At 34.9% G+C, this 25,633-nt stretch overlaps 1 protein-coding gene across 3 annotated transcripts in view; it reads left to right on the top strand.

Moving 5' to 3' along the window:
• The first annotated feature begins 460 nt into the window (after positions 1-460).
• Positions 461-25,633, top strand: part of CCDC141 (coiled-coil domain containing 141) — a 56,707-nt gene continuing 31,534 nt past the window's right edge. For all 3 annotated transcript variants that reach the window (XM_054636748.2, XM_054636749.2, XM_054636747.2), the window contains exons 1-11: positions 461-615; positions 2,037-2,159; positions 9,475-9,666; positions 10,768-10,876; positions 12,601-12,854; positions 15,053-15,172; positions 19,647-19,841; positions 20,418-20,590; positions 21,396-21,537; positions 23,794-23,913; positions 25,131-25,322. In XM_054636748.2, coding sequence (XP_054492723.2) covers positions 514-615; positions 2,037-2,159; positions 9,475-9,666; positions 10,768-10,876; positions 12,601-12,854; positions 15,053-15,172; positions 19,647-19,841; positions 20,418-20,590; positions 21,396-21,537; positions 23,794-23,913; positions 25,131-25,322 — 1,722 coding nt within the window. In that variant the 5' untranslated portion in view covers positions 461-513. The remainder of the gene's footprint in view (positions 616-2,036; positions 2,160-9,474; positions 9,667-10,767; positions 10,877-12,600; positions 12,855-15,052; positions 15,173-19,646; positions 19,842-20,417; positions 20,591-21,395; positions 21,538-23,793; positions 23,914-25,130; positions 25,323-25,633) is intronic.

A 25,633-nucleotide genomic window follows, 5' to 3' on the forward strand; every position in this document is an offset into this window, starting at 1 on the left:
AAAGACTTTGATTCAACAGAAGAATCATGTTGAACATATATATTCAGTAGCTAGTAAGTGAAAAAGTATTTACTGTTATAATGTGAAAATGTAGATTTGATGGTTGCATGTTTGAAACCTCATAACACTGGGTTTGTCAGTATAGAATCAAGGGTAATTTTTTTATTATAAATTATAGCTGTTATAATTTGAGAACTTTTTTTAAATTTGGTTAACTGATGTCAGGTGATGTCCGTGGAAGAAGCCCTTCACACTTCAGATGGTGGCAAAAAAGAGCAGGCAGCTTAATGCTACCAAACTAGGGGTGTGTCAAATCTCTCTCAAGAATGATAAACTCAATGGAGTTGTCTATTTTTAACCTCCTGTTCTTTCCTTTTGGCAGACTAATCAGTGTTAGCTGAGCCGTTTCACTGAATGAATCCAAGGGACTCTGGTGCTCTCTGAGATGAGCAGGGGACCCTGAGAGAACTGCTCAAGCCTGCTTTGATGTCTGCAGCCCCGTTGTGAAGCGCCATGTCAGATGAAGCCAGCTCGGAGCAGAAGCCTTCTACAACAACAGTCAGCTCCGTTGCTGTGCAGGCTGGGGATGCCAGTATTGTTATAGCCGTGCTTAAGGTAAGGCAGAAACTGCTGGTATGTCTGCTCTTGTCTTTCTGCTTTTAAATATTAACACGATTAACGCTTTTAAATATTCTGGGCAAACGAGTAGTTAGCATAAAATGATGCAGCAAGGCCATTTGATTAGTCAATATATAACAGACTTGGAAGTTAACACTTGTTTCTGTTCAGAATTACTCGTGGTGGCTTTTGGGTTACTGGTGGTTTGTTTTCCAATAGGATAAATATTTTGGTCAAAATATGTAGGGTCTTGGAAGGAATTCCTCTTACTCGGTTTAAAAAGAGTTAAATTAAGAGTGTCATAATAATGTGTTTAAAGCATGATGAATGCAGTTAAGCCTCCTTGAGTTACTTTAACCTGTACTCAGCAATAGTTTCACACAATAAGTGGCTCTACAAACTCCACGGATGAGGTATTTTCTGGGAAAAAAAATAGTCTAAACTTAATAATGAGTAGTTATTTTTGAAAGCTGTGAATCCACAGTCGCACGTGTTTCAGTAGGCCCTTGTGTGCATGCAGTTGTGCTTATAAGCACCGAAAGGCCTCTTCTGTGAGCTGGAATCCACACCTTCACATCTGGCATTGGGAGTAAATCTGGATGCTAGTAATGAATCCCAGCTGGAATTTATTGGCATTTTTTCATTCTCCAGACAACCTGGAAAATGTGCTAGCTTCAGCCATTAGAGTCTGCTTGTGATGCAGAATAAGGTGATAACGAGTTGAGTTGTCATCTAATTCAGGTGATTGCCTCACCTGTGGGAAGGTTTTTTTGAGGTCAGTTTTTACCCTTCCTGTGAGGTGGTCTGCTGTTGAAGGGGAGTAATTTCATTGCGAGGAGACTCAAGTTGATGGTGAAGTCATTTATTTTCCCTGTGGAACCATGACAGTGGCATCACAGTGACATCACAGCTTTGGTCCTTATCAGCATCCTTTGGTGCCTGTCCCAAAGACTGTTAAGTGTCCCTGCTGCTACTTGTGCAATGTCTTGTTCCATATATTCACTATAGAGGTACATGGGACCTAAGTGGTAGAAATAAGATCTGAGGCTATGGTTTTTGCATCTCCTGTAATACATTTTTCACTTCTGCTTGTCCCACTCACCCACCAAATTCACTTAACTATCTGTGTTATCTTCAGCTGAAAGGGGAGATGGGTCAGAGAAAAAATTTTGGCTCATTGTGATAATTTTACTCTTCATGGAGAAAATCAATATTGGAGCACCTTCTGGATAACACTAGTCCCGGATTTTGTTATGTTTCAAATGAAGTTTGTACTGTATTCTCTGTGACTGCATTGTGTGTATGGTCCCTGTGCTCCTATGACCATGGAAAGCATGTGTTAGCTGAGAACCCATGTGAGTAAATAAATAAAGGAAACCTTGTGTTTTCTGAAGGCTGTAATTGTTTGCTTATTACAGTGTGGAAAATGGGTGAAGCTTCAGCTAGCTGAATCAACACCAAATATATTAGAAATTGGCAGCAATCAAGATGAGACTAAAAAACTACTTCAAGATCATGAATTCCTCCTATCCAAGCTGAAGGTAAGATGTGATAAGACCACAAAAATCAAAAATATTCCTCAAGCCATTACAGTTCTGGTACAACAGCTGGTGGAACTGCCTGTGCCTCCTATTGCAGTATGGTGGTTAGGTTAAACTCCACGTGGGAGAAAATATGTTCAACCTTTGTCAGTGTAGCAGATCTTCAATGTTCCTTGTGGGTTCCTTCTAATTCAGGATATTCTATAATTCTCTGGAAATTAGGCTTCTTCCCAGGAAAATTATGCTTCTGACAGCAGCAGGAAAGGGCCCAGTTTTTTCTACTTTATATATCAGTGTCAAGTGAAAAAATCCTATAGCCCTCAGTTACTGCTAAATATAAAGGAATGCCAATTCATTTTTTAAATTCTCCAATGTTGTGAAAAGTCTGATTATTTTATAACAGCTGTGAACACAAGTAAGCTCCTTGTAAGTCTGAAGCAGATATTCCACAAATATTTAAATTAAACCTTAACTGATGTAAATTGCATTGGGAATGCTACTGTAGGATTAAAACAGCTTGTTTTGATCTAAGAATATTTTAGTTGAGTAACAATCCTGAAATCAGATTTTTGCATTCCAAAGAGCAGTGCATAGGAACGGTGGCATTTGGACGCTGAGGCTTGCAGGAAAGAACTGAATAAAGGGTGGATGTTTGACACTGAGAGAAGTCTGAAGTCACCTAAAAGGAAATGTTTTAATATTTTGATAGGGTAGGTTGACTTCATATATGAGGACAAATTAATTCCTCTAACATCTTTGAAGCTATGAAGAGTAACTTATCTATTTAATTTCTGGGGGGGATTGCATAAACTTGAGATCTGAAAGAACAAATATGATTTGGATAGGATCAAGTATTTGATTTAATACCAATGACTATGTGCTTCCCCAGTCATTAAAAATATCCAATGAGTGTGAGGGAACTCAGTACAGTATATACAGAATGTAGCTAATACACTGCATTGTGTGGATTTTGAAGAATATGAAGAATAGGATTATGGAAAAACCTGCCAAACACCCAAACCCAACCAAAATACCCAAATCCTAGAGAGATGTGGTTTTGCTTTCCTTTTTTATGCAAATTGCCTCATCTTTATTGTCACTAATGTAACATTTGGATGTTCTTAGGACAAGCTGCTGTGTCCTGTTTGAGCAATTCAGAATTAGCTGAGTTCTTACATCCTGATGACAGGAAGAAGCTGATTATTTTTCTCCTAATTTTCAAAAATAAATATTAAAGAGTGGAAAAAGAAAACAGAGTAATTACCATCTTTAAAAGAAACTCCCATATTTCTAAGAAAAACAAAGTTTCAAATAACATTTTACTTTCAAGTCAAATCAGTTGAGAAAATTTATTATGCATAAACTGTTAAAGAATGCTTTGGGAACAAATACTCATTATTTCATGGTTTATGCCTGTGGTCCTTGCAATATTCAGCATTGATTAATGAATATTCTAAAAAAGAATTAAGTTCAAAATGACTACTTTTTCCTCAATAATATGAGCTGTGATAATAAGGGCTGCAATGTTGTTATAATTCTTCCTGGCTGTGCATTTTTCAGCCATGACCATTTGTGACTTAGAGTAAATTGTTAACACCTGTCAGTAATTACATAGTCTTAAGTCACTAAACCCACTTGTAAAAAGTTTTTCCAAACTTTTTTTTCCAAAACCAAAAGCTTTTTTTATTGATTCTATAGTTTTTGAAATATTGTTTATAGTAATGCTTTTCCACTTAGCATTTGATAATGAATTACACCTTAGCTATGTGAAGATGGGTAAGAGGCAGTTTGAATTGTTTCCCCATTTCTTTTTTATTTTTGTAAAAAACAAAAAGGGAAATAAATCCTGACAGATACCCATACTTGATATGAATATGCTTATATTGATGATTAGACTAAGCCAATTCAAAATTTAAATTTTTGTGCAAGTCAGGCAAAAATTCTTGAATAATTAATGATTCCATCTTGAAACTAGTACTGCTTAAGGCAAGAGTTAGATGATTCATACTAAATACATCCTTGGAATCAGTAGAGATGAACCTATGGACTTTTAGAAGATAATTTATGGAATAGTTGTCCATTCTGGCATTATCCCATGTTCTTCTGTAAACTCATTCTAGGTTTTGATCACCCCTTTGCTTTTTAACTTCATTATTTTCATCCGAGTATATTTATTGGAAGTTATAATCAAAATATTCTTCTGTCAGCTTAATAGGTTGAAGATTCACAGGTGTAAGTAAGGACAAAATCTGGCACAGTGATCAGTTTACATTCAGTACTTCTGATGCTAGAGGAAAAGGAATGTAATACAGCTCTGTATTTCAGGGAATTGGTTTTGACTTAGCAATGCTAACAGGGTTAAAAGCCCGAACAAACAGTTTGACATTTAGTAGGGCAGATGGTACTTTAAACAGCAATTAGAATAGATTTGTTGAAAGAGAAAACAGTAATTCTTAGAACAATTTTGAAGTTCTTTTAATGTTCAGAATTATAGTGAAAAAAATTTGTGTGTGGTCTTCAGGGCCGTAGGGGAAAAGATATCCAAAATAATTTGCTTTGACAGAATGTACTCTAGCTTATTCATAACTGATTTACATTTGTTCCATTAAATTTAGCAATTGGGAACACCCCACTACTTAAAAAAAAAAACCCAGAACACAAGTTTTGAAAAGGGCCCCATTCAAATGTTTGTGGATTAGGAAACAGATGTGTTATTATTAATAGAGTTGAAAGAATAAATGTTGAACGGGAAAGATTAAAACTGAGACTAAACAGAGGACATGTATACAATGTTTACATCCAATTAAAATTCCCCTCAATAGTCTCACCTAATAGGTTCAGATTCTAAGCTATTATATTCTGTTTCTGTTTTGCTAAATCAGACCATATCAGCAGCACCAGTTTTGTTGAAACCATCAACTGCTGTGATTTCATGGAAGACTCTTTCCAATAACTGATTCATCCTTTTTTAGGTAACTTTCAGCAGGTTTATATGTTCTGGAAATATGTATATGTCCATATGGATGTCCCATTCTTCACAATTTAAAAAGAAAAATGAGAGGAATCAAACCTATAAAACCTGAGACAAAATTTCCAGGAGGCAAAATGATATAGATTGCACTTTGCATAAACATTTCTCTGCCATTCTCCTGTTGTTTCCAAGAGAAGCTCTACTTGGAGATAACATGATTTCTTAGTGCTTGGCTCTCTCAATATTAAAACTCACTGGATCTTCTGGAAAAAAAAAAAAAAAAGAAAAAGTGTGTGTGTGTGTCCATAAAAATGTTAAAATTCCCAAGAAGGCATTCTTGGTTTGCTTCCAAAGTTCTGGTTTTTATCATGAGCGAGACTGTGGCAGAACAGCCACAAAAATGAAGAGAATCTAGCCCATAAACTTAAGTTTAAAACCATCATTGTTATTAATTTGGCTCATGAGCCTGAGGATTGCTCCTATTTATTATATTTACTTTAAATTACAGAGCATAAATTGCAAAATATTAATTTATATGCTAATAGCCAAGAGAAAAAATATCAGAAAATTACATTCTTCAAAAAACACTGATAGAATACACTAATTTTTTGCATTTGATATCTTTTAAATAAGCCTTTTAGTTATTTAGAGCAAAAATATTTTCAAAATGCTTATTTTTCAGTAATTTTGTTATGGAAGAGATTATTTGGTAATATTTTCTGGATTATTGGCAATTAGTTGTTGAGGTACCCAGCAGTACAATTAGCAGCAAAGTTCAGCTGCATTTTTATCAAGCCAGAGCTGACTTTTGCAAGTTATTAAAAAAAAAAAAGGGGGGGAAAAGGTAAAATGTAATAAATATATTTTTTTTCATTGTTAGTTCATCTCACTCATCAATTTCAATATTTGTATGAACAAAATTCCCACCAAAATAGTATTTGTCTTGAGGTAGCTTTATGACTATTTTCAACAACTGTGTTGTATAATCTCAGCACTGCCTTTTAGCACTAACTAAAGGTTAATTTTAGCAGCATCTCAGTGCTAAGAGAATGGCAGGGTAGTTTACACCTCTGAAAATTCCAAGCTATGTAGTCAGTGTACAATGGCTCAGGAAAGGCAAAAGATAATTTCCCCCTCTCATTCCTTGCTCTTTTAACAGAAGGAAAAGTACTCTAATAATGGACTGTGAACAAATTAATACAAAAGTTATACTATCCAACACAGCTTACATAAAAGACTTTACTGTCTTTGCTGCAATATCAGAGGCAAATGTCCCCTGAGAAGGAGTGGGGGCAGAGGTGTGGCTGCCCAGCAGCTGCATCACCAGGCAGGGAGCATTCCTGCTGCAGGCCTGGGATTGCATCCACCCAATATCCCTTCAGTCCATCTGAACCACAGCATTGCTCCCTTTAAGCCACCAGTGCTCTTCTTTTGGTGTGGTAGAATTAGACATATCATAGATATTTAATAGAAAGTGAAATTGGTCTGTGGTTTTCAGAGCAATGCTTTTTTGGCATGATTTTACTGACAGCAACAGAAGCTGCATGTTTGCATGAGCTCCTTTTTGACTACATGCTAGGCATTCCTTGTATTGCCAAGCCTCATTCCAGCTTCTCAGAGTCCAAGGAGAACTCTACTCTTCTGGTTTTTTGTGTTCACAGGGAATGAAACATGAGATTCCAGAAGTGTTTGAAATAATTTTAAGTCTTTACTGGAAAGCTCTGCTAAGTTCACTCAATTGATAAAAACCTCATTAAAATTCAGGTTTCTGTGAAATATTCTACTTTCCATAAGTCATAATTTTTTTAATGGAAATACATTTTTCCTCTTAATACTGATTGGATATTAGGGAAAAAAGTTTGACCACGAAAATGAGTTCGTCCTAGAACAGGTTGTGCAGAAAAGTTCTGGAATTTCCATTGTTAGGGATATTTAAGACTTCATGGGCTAAGTCCTTGAGTAACTAGAGCAAGGGGTCAGATAGATGACCTGAAGTGTCCTGTCAAATTATTCCTTGGCTCTGTGTTCATAAAAGGGTTATATTTCAAAGATAAAAAGTAGAAAACCAGTAGTATCAGTCTACTTAATTTAAAAATAAAGTATTCACATATGTAGTATATAGAAACTAACATAGTTGAGGATAATTTTTTTGAAAGTTCTCAGTAACTAGTGGCTTTGACAGTTGTGGGAAGCATAGTTCTAAACTCAAGGCAATAATACCTTAATATCACTCTGACCATTTTAGGTATTTCAACATTTCTCAAACAAAGAGTAGTTTCCTGTAAAATGTTTCTCTCTTCTTTTTTTTATTAGTCTGTCTTCCCAAAATGTAACTTTTTCTGTTGCTGAGGAAAGAGACAATATGACAACTCTTGTGATACTATATTAAGTTTTTTTGTAGCATTACAGGAGCCATTATTTGAAGGCAATAAAATACACACCCATTTTAAATGAGTGAACCATATTAAATCCAGGCTAGAAACGAAGTTTTTTAAAAAAAATTAAATAGAATCCTTTTCTGTTTTGAAAACTTTCATTAATCAGTTCTAAACACTAAAAGACTATTATACATGAAGAGTTTCATAGGGGTTTTTTGGGTTTTTTTGTAACTTTATGCATGCCACTCTTGCATTTCATTAAATGCAGCAGTTTGGTTTGCTTTAACCTTCTAATTTTCTTTGGCTGGATTTGAATTCAGCTAATAGTAACTGAATTTTAAAAGGTGCAGGAAGCATGACTGATAACCTTTGAAGAATATTACAGATTTCTCTGTGTCTTAGGGATTAGCTATTCCACACAGCTAATCAATTACCAGAAAACAGAGCTTACTTTTCAGGCATAAATGGTAATTAACAACCCGTTCAGAAAAAAGGCTTCTGAAAGAAGAAAATCTGCTTCTGGATCCTATACCATTTGTGTAGCATTCATCTTGCATACTTAGGAAAGATTTAGCATTTGAAATGTCTTTTAAATATGTTGGAGCTGATTTAATATTAGGATAAAAGCATACCTAGTTTTATTTCAAAATATAAAATAGTCAGCTCTTTGAAAACTAGTCTTTGCCAAGAAATTCCACATGGAACTACCTCAGATGTCATCTGCTTTTCTACAGTGTATTCAGAGCAGCTGTGAAAGTGGTCTGATATTTTGGTAAAATTAACCTTGTAGTGACAAGCAGTTTGGATGTAACATTCTGGGAATATTTTACCCCTTTTTTTAATATCAGCATTGTCATGACTATAATGACTTCTCATTAACTGATATTAAGATGTTGAGTTAGTAAAGAGACTATCAATATCTCATATAGTCATTTAATTCCTGTTATACTTGTCACAGAGCTGGTCTAGAATGTTAATAATATCCCATGTTGAATGATTAATGAATGCCACTGCTTTTTCTGAATTGGTATGCATGTAACAATTTTATGTCTCATCAAGAAGGAAACATCATAAAGGCTTTTCTTAGAGTTGGTTATCAACTTTTTATCCAGTAGTATATGAATGGCCATTTGAATTGCCTAATAAAAATTTCTTTTCATATTCCATATTCATGTGGTAGCACCTCTAGTAACAAAAAAAGTGACATTTCATTAATTCATGCTCATGATAAAACCCAAGATGGGGGTTGGGAAGAACACAGAACAAATGTTAATCAATTTTTCTGGCACACTAGAGATTTGTAACAGAAGCTGGAAATGGGCCAGCAGTTATCTTTCCTGTGGTGAGATTAACAAAAGGAATGAAACACAGAAAAATTATTTTGGCAATAGAGCATTATTATTTGGTGGCCAGCTTGAGCAATGCAGCAAGCTGAACTTGAAACATTACATAACTAAGGTGAGGTTTTGGTTAGTATGTGCTTATGTTCAAACCCACTCTTATCTGGATTGCACTGTGGTCATCAGAAACTTATGAGTAAATTGCCTCACAAACTTCTAAAACTTATAATGTCCAGTAATGTAACATGATGACATATGAAAGAGGAATCAAAATAGCTGCACTGCTACCACTTCCAGGAGGACAGATCTCTGTTTATGGAGATGTAAAAACATTGGAGTGTAAATATTAGAGATAACATGATAAATTCTCATAAATCTTATTTGTTTTTGAATTTTAGAAAACTATTGCCTCTTAAGTGCAGATGAAATTCAGAAGCTTGCCATAAAACCTACAGAAATAGCTTCACTCCTATCACTAGGAACTGGAAATAAAACAGGAGTAGAAGGTTTGTGGCTCCTGTACAGACCCACAGTAAAGATAACCTGACACCGGTATCAGCACAGTGTTTTGGGTTTTGTGTACAGATTTCTTATGTTTGTTTTGTTTTGGTATGTTTCCTTCTCAGGCTTTGGAAGACAAGGTATGGGACCTGCTGCAGGAAGCAGACAAGGTTGCAGAGGAGAACAAAGAGAAGAGTCAGGTTTATGATGCCATGGCAAAGACCCTCGGGGATGCATGGGATGCCCTCATCATTATGTTAGAGAAGCGACAGGCACTTTTGGAACTTACTTCAGTGTTCTTTGAAAATGCTCTGGAGGTTTGTATTTAAATCAAATAACTTAATTTGAAGCCACCCTCCTTTTACAAGTACTCTGACCACTGTAATTTCAATGTGTTTTATATTGTTCATTGTATTCCTAAAGGTTGAGGCAAACAAGAAAATTAAATCCTTGGGATCCTTCCTTTTCCACCTTTCAGATAGTATAGGATGAAGCAGAACAAAACGCCATGTAGACTTTAAGCAATATTTTTGTCACAATGTCTCCCAAATTTGTACTTGATAGAAAATGCCAATAAAATGTGGAACTGGACCAAACCCTAAATATGTATTTCAGTGGCTGTGGACACTCTGCAGAATAGCTTTCACTTCTTATGATTAAAATTATTTGGCATTGAAAGAACTTATTCTCAGGTGCCTTCGCTAATGCACACTGATGAATGGTCTCTGAAAGTTTTACACCAAAATATCCATAAGATATTGTAATTACATAAAGCAAACTTTAGTCTAACTTGACAGTGCTTTATCTGAGACTTTGGGGTACAGATGGACACTAAAAAAATAAAAGCTGTGTGATCCCTGTTTACCCATTTCTTATCCTAATTTAGTGATACACACAGGGAGCCAAAGAAGAGAGGGATTCCATACCCTGCAGGTTTTTGTCCATTTGTAGCCTCGTGATCAATGTCCCCACATCCTGGAACTTGAAGAGTTTAATAATTCTCACTGATAGTTTTGTTTCTGTAGTATGCCAGTGCCACCTATAAGTTGCAGAAGCAATTACTAACTGCCCTAAGTCCAATTTCAACAATCTACTAACTATTTTGTCCTGATAATGTGTATTATACAAAGAAATTAGATTTGGCATAAGGCTTTGTAGGAAAGATTATTAACTAAGTGGCAAACTGTAATTACAGATTGTGTCAACTAAAATCCTTCAATCAATCAATACTTGAAAGAAAAAACTCAGAAGGTGCATAGAGGCCAGAAAGCATCTGTTATCTGGCAGTCACTAAAAATGCCTTTCTCCAAGAATTTACAAATTCTCTTGAACTTTCCCAATAACACATAGATTATGATGTAGTTATGCAAAACAAAATTACTGTGTGCTTCTCCATATCCTTTGTTTCCTTAATGCAGTTTGCTGTTAAAATTGACCAAGTTGAAGATTTCCTGAATAATGCTCAAGAGTTCGATAATATTGACTCTTTGAGAGAACTTCTTCTGCAACAAGAGCATCATACAAAAGGTACAAATAGAATTCCACTCCTGACAGCATGTGGTTGTGTGCTGATTTTGTGAGGGAATAATTTTATTCTTTCTGTGTGTATTAAAAAAACATCTCATAACAAATACGCAAATATTCTGTTTGGAAAAATATAATAGTGAGATAGATTTTAGCAGACTTGATGAAAGATGTGAAACTCCTGATCTCAAGCTAGCCCTTGCATCTCACCTTCAACAGCTTTCCTGGACATACCTTTGCCCATAAAGTTTCTTTCACATAAGTTATTTTTCTTTATTCAAGCTTTCGTGTGAAGCACCTTCTACTATATTGGGGTACATTCAAATCAAAAAGAGAAAAAAGTTTTTAGAACTAATCTCATTGTGTGGCTACCTTCAGACACCTTTGCAATTCCATATGGTTCTGCATTTTTTATAAGTCTTAAGACTCTGTCTTTGTAATTTTAATCAAATTTTTAAATTAAACCTGACAGAATATCAGTCATACTTTAGCTTTCACTAGTGGAGCACTATCTAAAACAGTTTTAGCTACCTTTAACCACAGGTATTCTTCCTGAGAGGCTGAATAGAGAATCAAACTCGGATAACATTAATATGGGGTTTGGGTCTTCCAAATAGATCTTCATGGGAGGAAAGGGCTCACAGCATACCAATTTAAACTTGAAGTATCTGGCAGCAATTTACTGCTGAAAAGACAGTCTATAACTGTAGGGATCAGATGAAATTATTTGTCAGACAAAGTCTGCTTTGATGGCAATAAGCCTTCCCTTAGATGGAGGAAAGTGGCTGCAATTTATTGACTTCTTATTCTACCCTAAAATAAAATGAAAATTTTGAAAGCTGATATTGGGCTATTTGATAAAAAACAGTTATTTCTGCAAGAAGAATACTCTCTATCCTCTCCAAAGAAAGGAGGGTGAAAATATAACCCTGACCAAGTATTGACTCTACCAATATCTGATAAGTAGTTTATCATAAATGCTTATCACTCAGGAATCAAAAAAACAAAAACAAAAAATCACAACTGCACTCCAGAATGGAATAAAAAAAATGAAAACTTAGAAATATATTTGTTTACGCATTTCTATGTGTGTTAAATTTTGGATGGACCAAAATTAAACATTTCTGATTAATACCACTTTTCTGGAAGGCAAGAAGTAAAATGGACAGGCTTGTTGCAGTGAGCTCATGGAAACCAATCTCTCTTGTTAGCCCTTAGGGAATAAAGGACTAGAGGCCTCCCACTCTGCTTCTTCCTTGAGTGTTGTTTGTGAAAAGAGGGGATTTAGGGTGCTTTGTCTCACTAGTTGCATCACTAGTGAAAAACTGCAGAGGGTACTGACCGACATGGGAAGCAGATAGAAAATTCCACTTCAGTTTACCCACAGGTTTGGAAACCATCAAAAAGAACTCAGTTTTGAGAAAACAATGACACTTCTGGGTTTTGTTTTGATGACTCTCAGTACACCATCATATGTGTGTGCGTATATATGTTTGTGTATACACCATTGTACCTTTGTAGGTTTACATAAGAGCTGTCCAAATTGAAATATCTTAGCATATATATATCTTCTAAAGTAAGCATTCATGTTCTTGCAATGCATGAAAATACATTGTGCTTGTGTATTCAAATAGATACGTAGAAAGATATTTGAGTGATATTTGAAATATGGTACTAGAATCACAAAGCACCCTGGGTTTTCTCCTGATGAAATTCTGTTCTTACAGAACTTCTGGAGAAGTCATTTGCTCTTTTAAACAAAAGCCATGACCTAACTCAATTCATAGAAGAATTCAAATGTGAGGGGCCAAATGCAAATCCAGAGCTGATTCAAGGAGCCCATAGCAGCTGCTTGAAGATTGACAATCTCCTTGAGATGCTGCAGGACAGGAGGCGGCAGCTGGACAAATTCCTCAGACATCAGCGCCAAGGGCTGGAGCAGGTTCTGCAAATTTGTTTGTGGCACCAACAGGAGACCCAGGTAACACGAACAATATCAAGGGAAATCTCAGTATAGAAAACAACCTAGCAACTGTTTTACAGTACAAACAGAAAAGGAGCTTAAATATATTTATTAGGCCTATATTTCTGGGCTACTTCTGTTTGAGGAAATCCTAACTTTTGAATGTTTGACTGATGTCAGTGGGAATTCAGGGGATACAGATAAAGCAGAGTACTGGAGACCTGCTCTGCTCAATTGAATCTAAGAGTGGATTTTTGTTCTTCGTGTTGCTTCTGTTTTGCTAGGCACAACTGTGTAGTCTAGAAGGATGCACAATTTGTGTTATTTATCCCTTACTACCAGGTTATGAAGGACTGAAAATGCAACATCTCCCTTTGATCTCTAACTGGAATGTGATGATCTGATAGTCATGATTGTAACATATTTTTTTTTTCAGAATTTTCAATGTGTGAAAGCATATTTATTTTACATAGATTCCTTTATGAATGTGTCATCAGCATATTTTCTGATATCTCTTTCATTAATGAAAATCAAAGGCAGATTGGCCTATTTTATGCATAATTACTTATCTTTGGAAGAAGAAAGTAATTAATCTAGTCAATAATTATTGTAAATGAAAGATAAAATCTGATTCTTGAAAAACAGGAGTGATTTTAGATTTCAACCAATCAAGGAAAAACCACTGTCTTTTTCAAACAGCTGTGTTCACCTTGTCTCCTTTCCCATACCTTCAGCAAAAATACTGAAAGAGAAATTCTGTGGGTTTCTTGCTTATAAAGCAAGTTAAGAATTCTCAGCCATTCCTTCAGAGCTAAGTTAGCACAATGAAATCACTCAGAGTTATTAGCTGTAGTGGAAGCCAACTGATTAAACTCGCAGTAATGGAAAGGAATAGTGCCAAGTGGTAAAGGGGTGAACACTTTGCTATAACAGGGTTAAAAAATTACTTCTTCCTCTGCCTAACATTACAGAATTACTGGTTTGTTTTGCTAAACAGATACATGATAGAACCCCCCAAGCCCTAATTTGTCAATAAATTTTTATTCCCCTTTTAACACAGTTTTTATTGTCCACTCCTTGTTTATTTTTTTGATGAATCCATTGTAAATATTCTGTGAAAATGTGTTTCCAGGAAACATGTTTCAGTCAGTAAGTACACATCTGGAGGATATACTCAAGAAATGAAGGCTTAGTATTAAAATAATTTCCTTACTTCCCTAGGTCTCTTGGACTCATAATGTGAACATTTTTTATGTGTAACTGAAAATACTTCCAAAGTATTTTAAAGATTTTTTTCATTTTGATAATTGCTTAAATTCATTAAAAATAGCATGATTCTACACAAGCAGATAAAACAATAACAACAAAAAAAATCTCTAGAGGGCTATTAAAACCTGTAGTACCTAGAGTACAGAAATTCTTAGTATGCTGACTATGATCTAAGTATAGTGGTGATTTTCCAGACTGGAAATATTGGAGGAAGTCTTCCTGATACCAATAACTAATTGTGGATACTATTTTAAAATGTGGGGCTTCACTCAGGAATTCTTGCCATGTGTTGTTTACAAAGAAAGTGAGAGGTACCTATTATGAATCAAGCAGACATAAATGCATGTAATTCTACAGAATTTAGAAGATTTAATTGTATACTGCCTATGTTTGCTGCACATACTTGCTAAAGAAGTTTGTAAGATGTAATAAATCTGTAAATCTACATAAGATTATTCTATGCAATAGTATCCCATTATCTTTACTGGGTTTTTCAAGTCAGGGATGGAGAGGTTCTATTTGGTCAGAAGTACTCAAATTTGTAGTATTTATATTTACTATATGCAAGTATTTAATTTACTCTATGTCAAGGGAGAATGTACAATATCTTTATGGTATCAAACCCCATGCATTTATTCTATACATGGCTATACCCTGATTCTTCTTTTGCTGTGTTAATTTACAATCTGGTCATACATGATGAATACATTTTTGTCTGTTTTGTCATATATATCCACTGTGTGCTCACTTTGGTATTAGTCCTTTCCTTCTGCATTTGTTATGACACAAATGTAAGGATTTAAATAGAAGCACTAACATTAGGAATGAACAAGGAAAGGAATGAAAATGTGAGCTTTTTTTTAAATTAAACTGCCTTGTGCATATTTTTATAAATGGACAATAACTTCTCAAACTTCTCACTGAGTTCTTTTTTTTTATTTAATTAGGTAACATCTTGGTATAAGAAAAACATCAGAGATTACTTTCAGAAGCAAAACTTAGGCTCATCACTATTGGAAAATGAAGAGTTACTTCAGGAGCTTGAAGAAATGGAAGTCAAAGTGAAAGTAAGAAATACCATAATTGGTTTGTGAGGCAACTTTAAAAATGTGTAGCAAACATGAACTTGGGCATTGAACATTCATGTATATGAGTAGACATTTTCTAATGTACATGAGATTTATATCTCTAGATGTCTAAATTATTTTAGTAATTTTACTTCTTTTAATGCAAGGCCTCCACGTTCGTCAGATTTTTTTTCATTTAGAATTTCAAAAGCTACCCGTAAGTTATAAGAATAATCCTTGATATTGTTTAGTAGGTTTTTCAATTTAGTGATCAAGTTTCACTCTGGTAATTTACATGTAAAATCCTGTGGTGAAAAACAAAGAAAAGGAATTTTATTAGAATTTTAACAAATTTTAATGTTTATAAAGGACAAAACCCCAGCCATTTCTACCGTAATTAATTGTCAGTGAACTGAGTACATGATTGGAAGAGGTATTTGTCCATTTATTTCTTGTGATTAAAAGTAATTGAAAATGCTACTTTCATAGTTCTCAGTTTTCCGGAGAACAAATCTGTTACTGCCACTCATAAAAACAGGATGAGATTTAAAAAAATGTTGCTGTAAGAAGAATCTTAGTATGAAACAAATTGCCTATATTGAGAACCTTTTTTAGGTAACTGAATTGTGCCATAATCAGGTAAGTGCTGTTGCTGGGTTAGGACCATTCCCCAGGATATCATTTTCATGCAATTGAATTTGGATAACCCAGATGACCAAGGAGGCCTTTTTCATCCAGAAACTATTCCAATAGAACTAAATGCATTTTAAAAGGTTATTGTGTTGATAGTAAGAGGCTTCTGATTGTTCACAGACCTGTTTCCTTGTAAGCTTTGTAGTTCAATGTCACATGTTTGCCTGTTTGCATAATTAACAGGTAACTGCCTCAAGGCTGTCATGTAAACACAATACTATAATATTTCTATATTTCTAATGCTTCTCCAAGCAGCATGCCAAAAAATACTTTCTTTTTTTTAAGGGAAGATGTGCATGTAAAGATAATACTTCTGAACAGACCTTCGACACAAGAAAAACAGATAAACCAGTAAATGAGTACACTGTGGAATGTTTTCAGAGAGAGAGACACACAACAATAGGTTTCTAAAGCACAGCTGAATTTTAACCAAATAATCATTAATCTTCCCCACATTTCATTTTCACAGGGTATTCTTGTAATTTGCTGTCTGAATTAGAAATTAGGGTGCAAGTGCAGAAAGGAAAACATGCATTTTCATTTTGTATAATAATATTTTTCATGGTGAATTATCTAGGAAATAACTTATAATAATAACAATTATTACCGTTTCACCTAAAAATTCTTCTCCCGTACATTATGCACCCGATCATTCATATAATTTTTTATTAATTGCCTTTTTTGATGAGGTAAATTTAAAATGTTTAGCATTAAATATTTTTGTTACACATCCCTGTGAATTATGATTTAGAGCATCTTATCTTCAAGCTTTCTGCATTTCTTACTACCAGCATGTTCTAGCAGAGGGAAATTAAATTCTTGAAGGGAATATTACTGAGCATGTTGGTTTTGCTTATGATGTGCAGAAGAGTGGCCAGGTTGAAACTGCATGCTTTGAGAAAGCTATGAGTTATAGGTATTGGTTTTTGCAGCACTGAACTGCAGATGTTAAAAACAGAATAAAGGAGGTACCTGTTCCAAAGCAGTGTAAATAAATCTTTTCAAGTAACATTTCATATGTGTGCTGTAGCTCAGGGCAAAATGTTTTGTGTAGTAGATATGCAGAGCAAGTTAAATGTTAGAAAAGTGGAAATTTTTTTTAAAGTGGAAATTTCCAATGTCTGAGCTGTTTCACACAAAGTGTTTATTTACATGTATTGTTGTGTTAGGTTGAGCAAGGTAAATGGTTTCTTAAATTGCTCAGAGGCCAGCCTAAGAGGGATTTACAGGCCTAGCATCTAATTTATGGGACTGGGCTGAAAAGAGAAAGGAGAATGATTCAATATTATTATTATTTTCTCAAGCTGGTGTCTTATGGTGAATTTCACCTTGCTATGCGGTAAAACCCATAAAAACATTATCACTAGTTCGTAAAATGATCAAGACCAAAAACAAGCCCAAGAAATCATAATGGGGGAAAAAAGCCCTCAACCCTCACAGACTTTAAAAGAATCCTCCTGCTCCCATTCCTGCAGGGACTTTCCCAGCTACCCCCACCCCAAGATTTGAGAGAAGAGGCACATTTAGGAGCTCATGTCCCAATAAGGGAGTGCTGGCACTGGTTACCTGCTTGCTGTCACATTTCTATGCAGTTTGGAGGTGCTTGACATGGTAAAGAAGAGCTGCTAGCACCACTTTGTGGCCAAATAATTTTTAACATATCTCAGCAATTTTCTGGGGGGTGACAGACTTTGAATTATTTTTGCTCTTTCTGCTTGTTGATTTTATCAGCTCACTGTTAAATACACTGCTACAGCTGTTCACTGAACAATGTGAATTGTTCAAAAGACGTCATATGGTAATGGTCAGAGCAGCCCACAACCCCTTGTGGTTTTATTAGTGCCCACTACTTCTTTTGTAATTTGATTATAATAATATAATATGATTATATTGATAGTTATACTGCAATGTAGTTCCTGAAGGTGAAAGCCTTTTGAATATTCACAAGGATTAAATTATCAATGTGCTGATGTATGCAATGAACCAATGACAGGCAGATTTGGAGCTCAGAAAAAGTTCAGTTGTGGACATTTTTGCATATGAGAGAATGAGGTAATTTATCACACATTCTGAAAAAAATGCATGCTTTTATGTTTAAATGACTTATGTTTTAAATGCTGCTTTATCTAATATGTGGATCATAATCTGAAGTCAAATAAATGTGCTTCAAAATTTTCTAAGCTTAAGCCTAGAACATTACAGTGAAAAAACTTTTATACAGCTTCTCAGGTTTTGATTCAAAGTCCAAAAGTTTTATTGTAAGGACAAGAAAAGTCAATTTATCTCACAATAATTGCTTAATAACAAGATAAATTTTTAGATATTTCCGCATTTTTTCCCCCAGACTTGTGCTGAATATATTAGAAGGCAGAAAATCTTCAAGACTTTTAATTAAAGCTACAATATTTTTAATTCATCAGTTTTAACACTCTTGAAAAATACCTGTTTAATCAAAGAACCTTAAAGGACTAATTTTCCTTGCTAGATGGAATAGTGAAAGCAAGTTTTTAAGATTTACTAGTATGAGGAAAAGAATAGCGACGAGCTAAGGAGGCACATTCAACATGTCTTTAATGTGTCAGAGCAATTCACAAGCATCTCCTGGTAAATTGAAAAGTCAATGTAAGAGTAGGTTTTGTGTTCCTTTCAAGGAAAATGAGTAAGAAATATGTTAGTGCTGACTGGCAGATTGTTATGAATTTAGCATGTTGAGGTCTGAAGAACAGGAGAAGCTAACTAAGATTTTTCCGCTGATTTTTTTATGTCCTGTTGATGGAAAGCCTAAGCTTTTTATGTGTAGAAACATTTCCTTATAAATAGAAAGCTGAAAATGAAGTTGTCACTAGCTGTTTTATAGAAAATTTAACCAAGTTTGAGGAATGTTTAAACAGGATAGCAAATGAGTCTAACCAAATTTAATACCCTCAGAGAATGTGCAAGGTTGTAATATTTGTGGAATGTTTTAAAATATAAATTACTATAATAAATTGGGTTTCTGAGCTGGTGTGAAAACTTAGAGAAGAGCCTTGCCTCAATATAAACAAGGCAGTGTTTAATATCTGCTTTTAAAACACCTAAAAGCTGCTGTTGGGTATCTTGTACCAAACAAATTTATTACTTTTGTTACAATGAAATACTCTTACATGGAATAATTTCACTGTAAGTTGATTCATTTTCTTATGAATTTTTATTTTTATTTTTCTTATCATTTTTATAATTTTCAGTGCCACTAGAAAGATTCATGATCATATAAGAGAATATTTTTTGAGTGGACTTAAGATTTTGTGTAGGAAATCAGAGAAACTGTACAATGGAGAATGCCAAGGATGATGGCACAACCTGCTGTAAGGGAGGGTCATTTGATTGAAGTGATGACCAGACATCTCTTAGCAGAAACTCTCTCACTGCAAGCTGCTATTATCTAGGCAATATTTTAATTTCTTCTTGATTAAAGAGGTGGGCTGAAGGGCTGTTTGCCATGAGAGTGTGGTCTTATCAGGAGGTTTCTTGTCTTTGTTACCCTGACCATTTTCCCAGCAGACACCTTAGTAACTGCTGCTCCTGCCTGTGAAACTGTGTCAGAGAATGTAGAATGCCACTGCTGAAACTCTTATCACTAAAACCATGATTTGCTGGGAAGCCCCTCGTAGCAGAAATGCTGCATTAAATAATGATATCTTTCATGCCTATAACAATACTCCTTTTCCAATGCTTATATTATTTCTACACAGTATATTATTTTTCTATGTGTAATTGACTAAAGTGGAATTTTTCCCACTAGGAATGGAATTACACTGTGGAACAATTGGAAGGTGAAGCATTTAGGATCTTGCTTTCAGAGGACTATACAGAAAAAGAACATCTAAAACTTTCAAATCAGAAAATCTGTCTGTTGCAAGAAGAAGTGTGCTTCCATATGGAAGAAAGGAAAGCCCTTCTGCAAGAGGCCAATGAGTTTTTTCATGCTGCTGGCAAGGTAGGTGAGAAGACAAGTGTGTATTAATAACCTGGCAACAAAACTATTAGTGTGCTCTTGAAGACTGGTGGATGTGGGATTGTGCAAACAGTAGGCTAAGCAATTTGAAGTGGAAAATTACAAATCCAATTACCCTTTTCATATGAATTTCTGCCTCAAACTTCTATCTGAAATGGCAAATCTATTCAAAAATGTATTCTCATTTTTATTTCCTTTAAGTATATTGAGTGCTTGTTTTCAAAATAAGGTATTTGGGAAATATTTTTTGCCAAGAATTGGGCTTTAAGATTTTTTTATGGGGACAGCAGAAACAATGCCTATTCTTGCAGTGGTCTCCACAGGAGCTAATTATAATCAATACTATTAACAATCCAACCTTTTTTCCAAAAATCTTTCAGTTAGAAGACTATTCATAAAAGTTTATAATTTAGGGTGTCCAAAGACCAAATGGTCTTGTATTTTTTTTCGGGTTTATTTTTTTGAGATCATTTATATAAGTTTTAAAAACAGATAATTTCCAAGGATAATTCCAACAACACAAATATTGATAACATATGCTTTTCTTTTTCTCTTCAGGTACTTGATAGTCTTGAAAGTATTGAGAATTACCATAAAATCTCCATTTCAGAAGGCTTACATTTACCTATATTGACACTGAAGTATAAGGAATTGCAGGAAGCGATTAAAGGTTGTACAGCAACTACCATGCAGAAGGGACGAACTTTAGTTAACAAAGCAGAATCTCACAGGTATTAACGTAATTTTCTGATGAAGCTAAAATAATGAAAAAACTTATTTTGAACATATCAGTTTTACAAAAATTCTTATGATGGATATAAATTTAGTAAGAAATAACTGGAAGGGTGGGGAGAGGGGGTTAATATAAAAACTTCAGTTCTTAATTGTAGGAGGTAAACTTCTTTGCAATATAAAGAAGAATGCCTCAAGTATTCAGGTTCTGAATAGTTTCCCTGATATTACGGTTTAAGTTATAATGCAAGCCATTGATTTCTAAGTTGGTGGGGGCTTTTCTCCCATTAAAACAACACCCTTAAGGAGAGATTGACTTAGAATGTATACGACATTCTTTTCTCAGCTACTGTAAAAAACACTGCAATATTTTAAAGTCCAAAGAAAACATTCCTTTTAGAGTAGAACTGGCATGCCGTATATTTTCTCTTATAAGCTCTTCCATTTGTCATTTTAGTTTTTAGATAGTATAGCTAGAGTGAAAAGGGAAATGAGCTATTTCTCAGTGGATCAGACTATGTGTCTTGTGAGAATTAATGTATCTGTCTTGTGAACCTACCTTAGGCACTGGTGACAAATTATTTGTTCGGAAATTTCATTACTGTGTTTTACTAATTATCAATTTTATTTTGATTACTTTTAATATTTTTCTTGGTTTTTTTCTTTTAAGGGCAACAGTATAAAATTCATAAGTTACTCATAATACAAATAAACAGAATGAGTATTGGGGTTTTTTAAAATCATAATCATCCTCTATGTGGAGCAAAAAAAGACATTAATGACAGTTCTAGTTTTCTATTTTAGCTCTTGGGTGGCAGGAATTCAGAAAATGATGGAGTATGTTCAAAAAAAAGTTGATCAATTAAATAGCCAATGTCCAGATTATGAAGAATTTACTTTGAAGAAACAACAATGGATTGCCTCACTTGAAGATCATCTGAGTAAGGTACATCATAGATTCATGGAATGGTTTGGGTTGAAAGGGACCTTAAAGAACATCTCATTCCAACTGATCTGCCATGGGCAAGGACACCTTCCCCTAGACCATGTGGCCCAAAGTCCCATCCAGCCTGGCCTTGGATGCTCCTAGGGACAGGGCAGCCACAGCTTCTCTGGGCAATCTGTGCCAGTGTCTTACCACCGTCATAGTGAAGAATTTCTTCCATGTATCCAATCTAGACCTACCTTGTTTCAGTTTTAAGCCATTATCTCTTGTCTGTCACTCCAAGTCACCCTTGAGCTTTCTTATAGGCCCCTTTAGGTACTGCAAGGGTCTCCTATGAAGTCCTCCCAAAGTCTCCTGCTCTCCAGGCTGAACAACTGCAGTCTCTCAGGCTGTCACCATAGGAGAGGTGCTCCAGCATTCTGATCATCTTTCTGATGACTATTATCATCACTGTAGCACGTCTTCTCAGTGCATTCACGAACAGTGCATTGTATTTCCATAATTTAGCTATAGTGAATATTGAAGTTGAATCAAATAATAAGAGTTTTAGAGAGAGCACAGTTGTAGTTGGAATGCTGAATGCTGTTATCAACACAAAGGAACAAAAAGCTGTTCTGAAAAAAAATGAGCCATTTCCACAAGAACATTTTACCAGTGATGTTCAATTAAGCATGGATTTGCTTGGATAATGAACTATTATAATTTGTTCTTTTGGAAAAGAAGCAATCAGTCCTGTGACCCATAAGCAGGTTTCTTATATTGCTTCTGTCTTCTGTTTTATGTGGCTGACGATAAAAATAAAAGTGTGGCAAAAATTGAGGTTTAATAAGCATGGTGACTGAACCACAGCAAATTTTCAGTAAATCTGAAGGAGACTAGATTCTTCTCACTATAAGAATTCCTTTTGTTAATTAAGGTATTGATGCATCAAGGACATGACAGCCTTCTTTAAATGGCTGAATGCCATGTAGTACTACAGACCTTTTAAATGACTTGTCAGAGATGGAATAGACAAATAGCTCCTAAATAAGTTTCCATGTGTAAATTCAAATACAAAAAGTATAGTCTTTTAGCAAGGTTCATATGAAGGAAACCAAGAGCTTAGATGAGAAAAGTAAATCAAATTTAATGACTGAATAATTAAGTCTGCAATCTGATATTTTGTATTTGCATGATGTTTATAATGAACCATTATCAATCAAATGTGAATTTAATTTGCTACAAATTGGCCCTCTTCCAGGCCATTTATGTGTGTAGAAATGATGTCACTATCATGTTGTGAATCTTAACCTAAAAGTTAAATTATAAAGGCAAATTTTACTTAAAATATAAACCTTAATTTGAATATAAGGTTTCAATGTGCCATTTGTTCTAATCACTTTGTTCCCAGCCTTGCATTAGAGAATATTGTGCCATTGCAGTGAAGAGTGCTTATTGCTATATTGCTACCAAGCAGTACACTTTTAATCCCTACTCTCTAAAGCAAAGTATCCCAAGGAACCTGGCGCCAAGTTCAATTGCCCCTCAGCCTCATATAATAAAGTTGGAACCTCAATTAGCAGCCAGTTCTTAAGAAAAATGTTAAATGTAAATTCACATGTCTAATAATAACCTTGTGTGTTGTGTCTGGTGTCATCTGCCTGAGCTCTTCATAATCTGTTTTGTTATTAGAGTGCATACATAATATCTTAGTGACAGTGGAAGGGAATTCTGTACATGTATCTGCACAAAAATAGGTCTCTTGCCCTGTCAGAAAAGCTTTAAATGTACTTTCTGGAAAAACCTTGGAACAGAATCAAAGTATTTCTGCCAGGGCTATAATAGCAAGATTATAATGCAGTTGTACCATATTGAAATCACAAGTCTCAGCTATTTAGGGTAAAGGAAAGCACTGTCAGTAAAATGAGAGCAAACAAGAAGGGGTTTTGATTATGCCTGTTGAAGAAATAGTAGAGTTGTCCTCTTTTATGCTGTAATTCCCGTATTTCTCTGAGTATACATGATAATAAAGTACATGTTTTACCTTTTCTTAATTTCTTCTCTCCATCCTGCCATTTGGGGTTGAGAAGTGTGTGTGAGCAGCTGTGTGGCACAGTTGTCATTTGGGTTTAAACCACGACATTATGCCTAGAATCATAATCTACGCACCGAAAGAAAAGTGTTACCTCATTTTTTTCTATATAAAGTGATATTTTATACTGGTTTTTGATGTCTAATTATATCAATTAACCATGTGAATAATACTTTCAAATAAAGGTGTCACAATCAATTAAAAAGCTCACCCCGATGCTCGCAGTTGGAATGGAGATTGGCTCATATTTGTGTGAGTCAGAAAGAGTTTTGAACAAGCACCTTGAACTGGCTAAACAAACAAAGGTAAAAAAACTTTCCATAATGTTAAGTGCTTTTAGAAACAAAGGCTTCCTGTATGTAATTCTAAATAAGGTGAGAGGCTGAGTTTCTTGTAAAGAAAATAGTTCTATGTTTTGTTTTAAAACTGCAGTTAATGAGCAAAATGATAACATTACAGTCATTAGATCACTGGTTTTCTCCACTCTATCTCACTGTGTGATTTGCAGGATCCTCGTACCAACTCTCAATAGAAAGACGCTTCAAATGTGGATTGCTACTCCTACATGAGGCACCAGGTTTAATAATTGTCTAGACAGCCAGCCAGAGAAAAACCTTCTTGTGGTTTATTGTGCCAAATATAAGGGATAAACCAGCAAAAATAAAAAAGTAGTTCTCTAGTTCATTTGGAGAAGCTGTGAAGGGGGCTGTAAAGAGCTCCAATGGTCATGTTGGGAGTGCAGCCATTTGATGAGAGCTCTGCAGCACTCAGCTCTGTCACACTTGAGGCTATTTTTAAGTGACATCCAGGGCCTTTCCCACTCCCATAGCAGCCCTGCACTATCTGGAAGGGGGTTAAAACCACTTGAATCCCTTCCATAGCCTTGGCATAGGTGCATATTTCAGCCTAAGCTGAACAGCATGTCAGTGTGTATTTTAGGAGTATCCTATGTATTTTCAGTACTTAAAATTCCATTACTCCTGCAGAGCTCTCTTTTGCTGCAGGCAACAGCTTATGGGGTCCAAGGGATGGATCTCTATGGTACCTGTGGAAATAAAATTCACTTTAAAACAATTCTGCAGAGCACATTGTAAAAATATTAAAATCTCAGCAGATAAGCAAAAACATATTTTCTTCCTCAAGACTTTATAATAGTTTTAAGTGTCTTTTCTGCCAAATTTTTGCATGTCAGGGTGTTACTTTTGTTTGCTGCAGTGTCTACTTCGCCCTGACAGATATATATATGAATACACTCTTATGACTATACACCTCTTCTAACTATTCCTTCTGGGGACTGTGATATGCTAACTTTCAAAATAGCTATTTCAATAACTACACCTATCATTTTTAGGAAAGAAATGGATATTTCTATGACTTAGTTTCCATTGTGAGATTTTCTTCAAACAAGTAATTAAATTATACATAAAAAAGCAATTCTAATGAAAATTAACAATGTGATATCAATATTCACAAGTCCTTTCCAGTCATTATACATTTTTTTCCTGTGCTTTTACCTTCAAAGGAAACTTCATGTGAACTGAAAGCAGCTGAGGGAATCATCAAAAATATGGAAGAGTTGGAACCTGAACAGGTGGCGGCTTTTTCTAGCAGAGCTGACTTTCTGAATAAAGAGCTGAAAAAAATTGAAAAAAACATTAGTTCAAAGCTAGAAATTCTAGAAACTTATGTGGCCTTTTTACAGTCAGCTGTAGAGGTATGGATTACTTATTTATTCTCTGTCTAGACTAAAAATCTTACAATTGAAAAATTTTCATCTGCTGTAGGAAGGATTGTAATTGATTTAGATTTTTCTCCTCTGCATATGTGCGCTCTCATTATATACGCGATAAAAATGCTTCTATATAGGTATTCTGAATATCAAATTTACTGATTTGCTTTGTATAACTTTTAAAAACGTCCTATGATATGTTCTTAGGGATCTTTATTGCTGTCTTACACTACTTCCACTGACATGCTAATTCATATGATTGTATTTAAAAATGAAATAAAAACCAGCTCTCGCTC

This window comes from Agelaius phoeniceus, chromosome 7 (assembly GCF_051311805.1).
Source record: "Agelaius phoeniceus isolate bAgePho1 chromosome 7, bAgePho1.hap1, whole genome shotgun sequence".
NCBI lineage: Eukaryota > Metazoa > Chordata > Aves > Passeriformes > Icteridae > Agelaius > Agelaius phoeniceus.